Consider the following 11493-nt stretch of genomic DNA (forward strand, 5'->3'; position numbering starts at 1 on the left):
AGTGTAACAGCCTCCACAAGGCACTCAAACACAGCAGCTACATTTTGCAAAGCCTGATGCCAGTGTTCTGTACTGCTGTAGTGGTTTGGACCCAGTATTTTTCCCTCTCCCCTGGATTCCCTTCCACTGACTGATATCAGATTCAAGATCCAGTATGAGAAATCAATGCTGCAGGAATGCTACTATAATTTCTGAGTATTGAGAAAATAAGAACCTTAAAAACCAATTCATGGCTCACACAGGCTGACAAAACCAAGATTTGACTGGAGGTTCAGTTACTGTTCTTGATGCATTCCTGTAGTGTCTGGAACAGCCTCTTTCTTCCTCGCTGCTGGAGTGGAGTCTGTGCAGTGCTCAGGGTCACACACTATCAATATTGCATGGATCAACGGTGAAAAGAAGGAAAACTCTTTGTTGGTTCAGCAGAGCCACTCTTAGTTCCCAGCATAATTGCCTCTGAGACTCCTTATGTATTTGTACAGAACTGTCGTGGAATAAATGCAACAGACACAGTTCAAACTCATTTTCATCCTCTTTTCCCTGCTGTTTTTTTGTTCCATATGACTATATCCACTAGAACCACTTGTTCACTTTGTCATCCATAGCTAGCCATTTTATTATTTATTCTTAGCCAACAGTATTCAGCGCAAGGAACAGGTACCTGCTTCAGATCCACCACAAAGTCTCCATCAATCCATTCATTCTCCATGGGCCTTTATAAAGTTATCACAGCCTGTAGCTGCATCAGCTTAAAGGCAAGAGAAGTCATTCACGGGAAAGCAGCTTCCTACAAATGATTTATTGCACTAGTGTCATTTTTGAACAGAATGGCCCAGGCTGCATTTATTTTGCCATGATTACAGGAAACACGTCAAGACACTCACATTTTTAAAGGCTTAGAACATCTGACAGAAAAGTGCTCTGGGTTTGACACCAAGGAACCAAGAATGCACCAAAAAGAGAGAAATTTCACTTCTGTAAGTCCAATATTTTAACTGAAGAGACTGTGCACACATATTTCTTTGTGTCTTGACCTGAGTCTGCAGTTTTGAGTTAAAGAGAAATACAAACAAATTGCTTTATTTTATTTTTTCTGAAACTGCAGTGCTGTTGGGAGGACAGCTCAGTCTTAGGAAATCTGCAATTTTGACAGTTATGTTGAATCTGCAACTTTTCATTCTTTCTCATGGAACTTATCCTACTACGAAGCCTAAAGACAAACTTCAATATTCTTCTTCATCTAGAGAACAAAGCTGAGCTGCAAGCAATTCCCTGCTGGCCCCATGTTTTCTACTGGCTTTCATTAAATGTTTGTGATTTTCTTTCTGTCCTGCCATAGTTGTTGCAGTCCTCTTCTGTTCAATATTTTATTTTCTATGCTAGCTTTTAGCCAGTCTGTTCTCTTTACTTTTGTATTTTTATATATTCAATAATGCATACAGGCATAATTATACATGCAGTATAATTATATTTTGGTTGATTACACATGCCACCTTCTTTTCTAATTATCACAGACACCAGACTTGTAATTCCTTGTTTCACTCAGGCCTGTGAGACACAGAGCAGCACTTAGAGACACAAAGTTCTCAGCTTCCATCATTCTTGACAGCAGCTGCTTGACATCTGATGAGAGAAGCTGAGACACAGAAATGTGCTGCAATTTGTCCAAAGGTGACAGGGGTGGAAACAGAATCAGCATCTCCTGGTTCTTAGTCCAGTTTCCCAGCCCCAAGGGCACTCTGGTAAGCAGGTTTTTGTATGTCTACAATAGCTAAACCCCTAGAGTGAAATCCTTAATGTAATTTTAATAACTGAATAATTGACAGTGATTGATAAATTATTGAAGAGTTAAATAGCAGTTAATTTTTTATCTCATCATCAGGTTAATAACCTATTGCTTACTTTGATAATTTGAAATATGTGTAGTGAATCTAGATACAGAAAAAGTGTCTGAAAAGGAAATACAGTGAAGCATTGCTAAAACAATATATTTCTTTAAGATTTCCAAATCCCCGTATTCTGTTTCAATAGTAGACCTGGGAGTAGGAACAGGATAAAAGAAAATAATGGAAATAAATCAGCATTATTAACCACCTCTGTAGAGAGTGAAAAAAGTTGAAGCTGGCCAGAGGTATCTTTTGAACTCAGCATGGGCTTTATTTCTCCTTTTTCCACTGTCCTCCCTACATGCATTCTGCCTTTGTGCCAGTTTGAGTGGTTCTCAAAATAAATTTATAAATTGGTGTTTTCTTGCTTCATGTTGAGAGAATTCTTATTTTCCTTTTAAATTGAGCAGTGCAGTAAATACCTTCTTTTTCAGCATTTTACAAACAAAGGAAATATACAATTCCAGGAAGAAAGCACTTACGTGTCTTGGACCAACACAATGATTCCTCAGATCTCTATAGAGCCAAAGTTTTTCTCACTCCACTGTTCAGCAGTTTGCAAGGTTTGCCACCCACACTTTGCAACACGAGTTTCCAAGCACTGCAGTCTTTTCCCTCAATGCCTACAAAGTCCTTAGTCTTGTACCAGTAGCTCAGATCCTGAGATGTTTCAAGTCTCAAGCTGAACTTTCTTGCTTTCTTGGTAGTCTCTTGGATCTTTTTTGAAAATCTTGTTAAAAAAACCCAAACCAGCAACCAACCAAAAAGCACCCCAAATCAACAAATAACCAACATCATCACATCTGCTGTCTTCCATAGTGCCAAGACAGTTTGAAGAGCTACACTCTCCATTCAGCTGTGCAAAAATTATAATTTTCTTAAAGTCCTTAGGGTGAAAATCCATTGTCTTAATGCTTCATCAACATTAATTTAAGCAACTGTTCTAAAGCTGTTTCACTGATGTTTTAACTGGAGATGATGGACAAATTTCTCATAAGAAAAGGAATCTTCCTCAGCTCATTTGTCATGAACATTGGTGAAGATAATTCATTGGCTTTTCAGCTGGGGACTCACATTGTCTGTGCTGTCCTCTAATAATTCACTCATACACTGACCTATAGACTTAACAGTATCCATTGAATTTCTGATGCACATAAAATCTTCACCAAAAATGCTTTTGGCAATTTCTTCCTCTAAATTGTTGTCTTTAATCTGCCTTGCAGCTTTTCATTTAATGTGACTGCCCTTTTACACAGTGTTCCAAGTTTTTTTGGTTTTTTTTTTTTTTTTTTTTTTTTTTGCTTTAACAGCCTCCCCTATTCATCTGTTTAATTACAGTATTTTCATGTCCCATCACATTCTCTTCTGAATGTTCAGCATGGTGTCTCCATATTGTTTACGCCACTTGGAAGTATTTAAGCCTTTGAAATTGACCATTCAAATTTGATTTTTGCATGCTTTTCCACTGACTATTTTCTAGGTATTCTATATTACTTGCAAAGTTGGGGGTTTTTTTGGAGTATAGCATATATACCTTTTATAATTGCTGTACCAAAGCGCTCTTCCATAATGTCTCTGGTGCCAAGCCTTGGTGCCTTTTTGAGTAATATTATTTCCCATTTTGAGAAAAGAAACACTCAGAGAAAAAATCCTTCAGAACAGTAGCTGTTCGTGTTAAAGAAAAAAAAAAATTCCCACTACATAGCTTCTCCATGAATCCTTATATCTTTTCTGAAAGTTACATCTTTACACAGTGTTTGGAGGAAAATACTGAATATGACATGAATCACAGTAAAATCACAGAGATTGCTGTTGAGCAGAAATGCTGAGAAGCTCTTTGATAACAGGTTGGTGGGGACTGCAGGTGTTTCTAGGGCTGTTGCTGTTCTCTAGAAAATTTTGTCAAAAGATAACTTTGCAGTCTTTAAGCATATGGTTTTGTTGCTGGTGTTCCTTGACACCACTCATGAGGCTTTGATAACATGAAATAATAACAAGAGGAATACTGAAAATACTTTCATCTCATATTTTTTTTCTCTTTTAATGCATGAAGATTACTGATAATTTTGTAGGACAACAGAGGGGGGCAGCTGTTGTGTGCCCAGTCAGCAGCTTTCATCAGCCTCCAGCTAGCTGGAGGTTTTACCAAGTCACAGTCTGAGCAGAGGTGCTAAAGCCAGCATTCTCCTCTGCTGGCTCTTTATGGAAGGCTTTAAGGGCAGCAGGATTTGTCCAAGATCTAATTGCACATATTTAGGAGGAAACAATCAGCAGTGTTTAGAGGCAATGGCAGCTATAAAGCTCAAGCAGTTAATGCAGGTGAAATGATGCAGGAACATTTTATACCCAGGAGGATGTGGCTATCCACAGGGCAGGCAGCAGCTGTCCTTCCCATACAGCTACCTGCACATGACAGCTCTATCCATGTTTTTAACCTCTGGCAGATTGAGAAGACAGCAGGATCAAAGTGGACAGACTTCCAGCATTGACAGCAGAGCATCTCTTCAGAGCCACGAGAAGCTCCAAGACGGGCGGAACAACAATTTGCTGGGACATGGCTGCACCAGGGGCTGCAGCAGTTAGTGAGCCCAGCCCTGCTCCTGCACAGGCAGGAGAGGGGGGCTCCTCTCCCTCTGCACTCCTGCATCCCGCCTGGCCCCTCCAAACCAGGATCCCTGGCCAAGGACAAACCCACACAGCACACTGGCTGAGATTTTCCAAGTACAACTCTGCCCTCCTCTTGACTCTGCCACTGGAAAAATGACCATCAGCAGCAAGATACAGTTTTTTTTAAGTAAGCGTGACTTTTGTTTTCAAAATCCTGGAAGAAAACTTGAAACAATTTGTTAGGCAGCCTCTCAAAGATTGCCACATTCCTGGATATTTGCAAGAGACAACTGGGGCCAGCTTTATCTTGAAGGCTTTAATATTACCCCCAATCTCTCTGTTAATTAAATGGTCCAGTTTGAAATTTTGTGAAAGTGCTGGACACAGCTGTCTCCAAGCATCTGCTGTTGAGTTTATAGCAGATGTACATGATGTAAATACATTAATGTAGTGTCAAATAAGCCAAACACTGAATAATTTCATTTAAATACCTGAAGCTCATTGAAAAAGTTGCAGTGTAAGTGTATTCACATTGTTCTTTAACATCATGTGTTCTGCTTTGTAGTAAAAGGTGTGACCCTGGCCAAGTCAAAGTTTTGCTAGTGACTTTAATGGACACAGGATCAGAAACACCTTTTTATTTGTAACAATAGGCTGACTGAGCCAGAGTTGAAAAGCAGCTTAGTAAGGAGAGCTAAAAACATTAAGAATTTGCTCAGATCCATAGCTAGGTGTTATAAAATGTTAAAGAGTTACATGTGTCTCTGTTTTCATGGATCTATTCTGGATGAAACTATCTTGAATAGAAAGAAACCTACTTTGGTCGAAATATTGCTGACACAAAATCCTTTTATTTTAAACAGCAGCCAAAATTCCAAACATTTATGATATTTTACGACTTGTACATCCACATTTTGATATTAAATGCATGTTTATTCTGTCTATTTGTGCTTTTGTTTTGAAGGGTTACCACCTGTAAGCAAATTTCATTTCAACTTTTTAAATCAAGTAGGTTAGGTTTTTGGAAGTGGAAAACATTTCATTTGAAATAATCTATTTTTACAACATCATTTCCATTCTTTTACAAAACAAAGTTCTTTGTAATTGAATCTATTATAAATTTTGTTTCATGTTATATGTAATTTTGGTCACAACTTTTTCGCAAATACAGATTTTTATCACTCCATGAAATGATATGGTGTTCTGTATTATCAACAACAAACAGTTTACAAATGTACAAAGGAAAAGATTTTATGTCTGTCACTAGCATGGTGTTGGTCTTCTTGCTTAATTGGTTATAGACTGAAATAATCATATGATCAAGCAAAGGAGCAAAATTTTTCTGCTCATAAGAGGATAGATTTCATTGCCCAGAATAAATTATTTCCCATCCATGCTTTATTTTTTTACTTGATATTCATTTCCCTTGGGAAGGACCAAACTAGATAAGATTTCAGATTATTTCTGGAAACACCTATTGCTCTGTTCCAATCAAAATGCAGAGTGATCTTGAACCTTGATCTAGATCTGAAAGAAAATCTTTATTTTGAGCAAGAAGAGCTACCCTGGGTGATTTGGTACATCAGCCACATATGATGCCACAGTGCTAGAACTTTAACTGAGACTGGGAATGCATTTTTGAGGTAAATGTCCTAACCTTACAGCCCTACTGCATTTTGGTGCATATTTTAGCACCCAAATCAGATGCTTTTTGAATGATACGACACCAGTAGGTGTTCCAAGAAAGCACTTATTGCCATCTTCCCAGTCTTGAGCCTGTAGACCACAGAAACAGGTGAGAGAAAATCTGAGATGGAACTGCCCCAAATGTTGCTCATATGGATGTCAGGTCAGCAGAGCCTCTCCTGTCCAGCTGCACTGCCAGCTAATACACACATAGCCCCCAAAAATCCTGTGCTTATAGAATGGGAAGTGGTAGAATGAAAGATCTGCATAGTGCAAGATCATCAGTGACTGCATTAAAAATTGGAGGAGTTTACTGCAGATAGAATTTAATTAGCAGCAGGATTCTACCAAATATTTGCATCCTGATGTGTCTCTTGCTGGGTGTATTTGCCAGTGCTTTACTGGGCTGGTTAGAGACAGGAGATTGGTTATTCAGTAGATTGCATCTACTTAAATATATTTGCACAGAGTATTGTGCATGAATGCAAGCTCACTCAGACACTTCAATTTCACGCTTGTTGCCACACAATCATTTCCCAAACTGTACTGCTTGCAAAAAACTGAAATCATGGCACCAATCAGCTTTATCTATAGTCCGTGGCACTTCCACTGACTGCAAGCTCTACCTTATGCTGCATATAATTATCTGTGTCAACTTATTACACAGATCAGTGAATGCACTCAGTTATACCTTGGAGACCCAATATTGGCTCAAAGAATCATGGAATGGTTGGGGTTGGAGGAGACATTTAAAGGTCATCCAGCCCAACTCCCCTGCCATGAGCAGGGACACCTTCACCTAGATCAGGTGCTCAGAGCCCCATCCAATATGGCTCTGAATGCTTCTGGGGATGGACCCCCATCTCTCTGGAAGACTCTAATTTTATCTGTCTTTCCATGGGAAGCTCTGATAATGGTGCAGGAGAAAACTGAGAGGTTATTTTTAATAGAATATGATTTGTGGGGACAGAACACATACAACAAGAAAAGTCGCAAAGCCTGGGAACATGCCTGAGAAATGCTTGGTTGAGACTTGTCTCTCTTGCTTTAGACAAAGAAAAATGAATTAGCCAGATCCCAGCTCAAAAATAGAGATCAAAAAGGGAAAAAATACTTTTAGGATGTGATGCATTTTCCTGTCTTGATTGTCTGTTTTAGCAGATGGTTCTCCCTGTAGCTCTGCCTCCATGCAGTAAACATCAGTGCACACAGCTCAGATGTGGACATGCACATTGTGCACTGACATTTAGTCAGATTAATCTGGTTGGTGATGACACAATTTGTTGTGTTGCAGTCCAACGTTACGAAAAGTTGGGATATTTTGTGAAAAAATGGGATAATTTCTTATCTATTCAATGGGAGTAAGAGACATTAAACAGTTTTCTTCCTTAAGTACAGAAATGGTATTAGAGTGACAAGATAATACAAAAACATACTCTTGTCTGGCATTCCAGAAGAAATGAAAACAGGGAAGTCTTAAATAAGACATAGAAGGTTTTTACAATAAATTCAGCTAGATGCAGGACAAAAAGAAAGCAGGGCAGTCATAAAACCAGAAGAAACTCTTTGGGACTCATTTATTCTATACAGCTTTATTGCCTTGCAAAACTGGACAGTGATCTTGACTCCCAAAATCTCACCTGGTTTCTCTAAGTCATTTAAAAGAAAAAAATATTTTTTCTCATTTCTGCTCCAGGGAAGAGATAAAGAAGTCTAGCACAGCTGGAAAAGCACTTTGTTGCTACCACAGTTTATTGCAGTGCCTCTTGCTCTGTGGTGTTGCAGTTCTGATCCCACATGCACATTCCCACAGCATCACTCCACGATAAACTCTGCCAGATTTACCTTCTGTTCTGCTTGCTCCTTCTAAGTTCTGTATTAAATATTGGCACAGTACTGTAAATGTTTAATTACCAACTATCATAAAGTACAAATGGCTCCTTTCGTCTGTAGTCTTGACAAAAATGATTAATTTAATATTTCCAGAAGATTTTCCTGTAGATCTGGGGGAATAGGAGGGTTGGTTGTAGATCTGGGTACATTTTTTAAAATGACAGCTAAGTATATTATAGAGGAAATAATAGGCACTGATCCATCCATTTCAGTAATTTAGATGTTTTCTGCTTCCAGGAACATGTGATTACAATTTCAAATTTATTTCTGATTGTTTAAACTAAACCTAAATTATGCTGTAATGAGGTGTACTGAGAAGCTGAAGTAGGCTGAATTAGACCCAAAGCATTTTTCTGTTTTCTATATGGATAGGTATCCCAATACTTCTGCTATGAAAAATGTGGCTGCCAGCACTGGAGAAGCTTAGAGGTTTTGGACAGGAACACTTACAGTTTTGGTGGGGCTGGAAAACAAGGAGCTATTGAAAGTGTATTAATTAAAAAAGCTACATATTTAATAGGCTGTCCCTGACAGCCTCACTGCTTTAACACCTGCCCCAAGAGGAGACCTGGAACAAACTGCTGCCCTGCAAGTAATTTCATCCATGAAAAAGTGAGTCCATCTATGCAGACCCTGATTAAGAAGCAAAGACCCCCCTGTCAGCAGTGCTGGGCTGCAGCAAAAGGGACAACAACTTCTACCACTCACTGTAGCTGGCCATCAGTCCTGCTGGGGACAGCAGGAATTACTTTTTCGTACACATCCATTGCAGTTCAGTCCCTCAGCACATCCTACCAACACGTCCTATGATGAATTTTGAATGAGCAATGATGTAAATTTTCCAGAGATCCTTCTGCTGCCATAGAAAAACTTCCATGATAGACTGGTGTGATTTTTAAAGAGAAGCTTTGTGGTTCTTCTTCTGAAGAGCATACTACCAGCTAAATCACTGATTTCTTAGGCACATTGTGCTTCATCATCTCAGCCTTCATCAGAGTAGTTACTTTTGTTTATCTGTATTTTAGTGATTGAATCAGCTATGCTCTGGCCAGCAGGGAAAAATGTTTTGGTATTTTTAGCCTTCATTTAGCGATGCAAATGAGCTTCCTATAATCATGTTTGTGAGAAAACACACGCTGCAATCAGGACCTCAATAATGACTGATATTAGCTATGCTCTATACATCAATGAAATTGGCTCGGAGTCACAAGCTCCCTTTTTTTGTCCTTTTTAATTGGAAAGGAGCAATGTATCTAATCAATTAAACAATTTGTTTACAAAATTGCCCCACTGTCCTCGTAAGTCCTTCCAAGGAATGAAAATTATAATATAGGGTAGAGAGCTTTGCTATTCCATGTTTGTGGGTTTCTTTAAGTCCATTAAAAACAACAAAGCAGGCATAAAAAAACTACTGCAACTTTCTATATCCATTAAAAGAAACACAGCTGAGAACAATCATAAAATGCAAGTCCTTCTAAAATGTATGCCAAGAATACAGAGTTATGTAAAAGGAGTGTCCTTTAAAAGGGATTAGATTTAGCCACAGACACTTTCATGGGCAAAACTATGCTGGAACTAGTGCTCTTGGGAATTTTTTGTTTCTTACGATCCATTGTTTTGATGTGTGCTATAACACAGCCCTGGAATTTTTCCACAGTGATAATTCTGTACACGAAAAATCCCTCTTGGAAGAGTACTATACAATTTAATGAGGACTTTTCTACACAGTTTTGTCGTGACTACAATATTCTCCAACCTCTGTGCAAAGGTATTGAGGCAATTTTTTTATGTTAATTAGTAATGAGAGAATTCTCTAAGTGTGCTCTAAGTCCTGAGTCCTATCATAATAAATGCTATATCCAACATGAAGGTAAGTCAGACACTGCAATGAATTTACAATTTGAACTAGCTTTGTAAGATATACCTTGAAACCAGGGAAAAACCGGAAAAAGTGTTCAGGGCAGCAGGCAACAGTGAAATCAGCTTAACAAGTGTAATGAGCACCAGTATGATGCAGATTTATGGATTATTTTCTACATTCAGTTACGTTCAATATCTCCTATAAGGCCATAAATTTCCCATTTATATCCAAACCCTCAGGCATTATAATCTTGGAGAGTACAGCCCGGGCTGGCAGAGCCGCAGTGACAACAGCAGCTGTAACCTGTGCCTCATCCTCAGCTCAGGGCACAGGAGCACACAAAGCTACTTCTGCTGAGCAGAAGATCACTGCATCTGCAGAATCCAGCTGAAGGCAGATGTGGAGAGCTGAAATGAAGCATGTAAACATGAGGAGAGCTGCCAACAGGGCTGGCTTGCTGCTTCTGCATCCCCTTGTCAAGACCCCGTGTGGTTCTCCCTGAATCCCGCCTTCCCAAGGTCTGGCAGGGCACTCACTGCTCCAGGTGTGGGTGCAAAGCTCTGCCCGTGAGCCCTGCAGCACAGAAATCCACCCCTGCTCACCAGCATTCTGACTGACACACACAATCGCTGCCCTTCCGAAGCCCGGCCGAACTGCATCCCCAGACACATCCCCACCTCAGCCAGGGCCTGTCATCCAAACACCTTCCAGATCAGGGCCCACCTACTCTGTACTGCTGAGCCACAAACTCCAGCAATTAAAGCTCTTGGAAATGCTTAGACTCTTCTGAAGCACCCCCCTCCCAGTTCCACCAGAGAGTTTCAAAGTGTTTCCTTTAGCCAGAATTCCTTACTTCAGTATTGAGATTAATGTTACATTTTTCAGAGGTACACATTAATACTGAACAGCCAGTAAAATAAGGTAAGGCTGCTTGTCTTGTGTTTCAACATGTATTTTAAAGAGATTTCTGAAATGTTTTTCCAATCTTATAGGCACAGCTATTTAAGTAAGTGTCATAGGTTCTTTCTTCTTTTTTTTTTTCTTCTTTTTTTTTTTTGTTTGTTATTTAAGTAAGTGTCATAGCTTCTTTTTTTTTGTGGTTTTTTTGGGGTTTTTTTTTGGTTTTTTTTTTTTTTTTTTTTTTTGCAAATGGGAGGCATAACCACACAATGTGGGCAGAGAAATCAGAGAAAATGTATGTGACTGACAGTGTGCTCTCAGACCATAACACTAACTTTCATTACCTTCTTCTCATTATTTTCTTCAAGATAAAGTATCTGCTAAAGCTTGTAGCAGCAATATTGAATTCTACAGGCCAAGTTGTGGGAACTGCATTTTAAAAATAATACCATATCATATTAACAATCCTTTATTCCCCTTTTTACTTTGAAGACTAATAAGCCTTTTCTGGATCCTTCATTACTTCATATTACCCTCACTGTAATTTGTCTCTTCTATAAAAACAAATATTCCCTTGGCAACACATACCACAAACATATTTTTCTGTTTCCCTCTCACAGTATTTTCAGTTTTCCCACACAAATGAAGATCTCTGTGTCT

General features: G+C 39.0%; 1 protein-coding gene across 1 annotated transcript in view; it reads left to right on the forward strand.

The window, feature by feature from the left end:
- The window catches only part of STK32B (serine/threonine kinase 32B), a 157518-nt gene extending 153049 nt beyond the window's left edge, over positions 1–4469 (forward strand). The window contains exon 12 of the mRNA XM_041402882.1: positions 4331–4469. Coding sequence (XP_041258816.1) covers positions 4331–4469 — 139 coding nt within the window. The remainder of the gene's footprint in view (positions 1–4330) is intronic.
- Positions 4470–11493: the final 7024 nt, after the last annotated feature.

This window comes from Onychostruthus taczanowskii, unplaced genomic scaffold (assembly GCF_017590055.1).
Source record: "Onychostruthus taczanowskii isolate IOZ18803 unplaced genomic scaffold, ASM1759005v1 scaffold2, whole genome shotgun sequence".
Lineage (NCBI taxonomy): Eukaryota > Metazoa > Chordata > Aves > Passeriformes > Passeridae > Onychostruthus > Onychostruthus taczanowskii.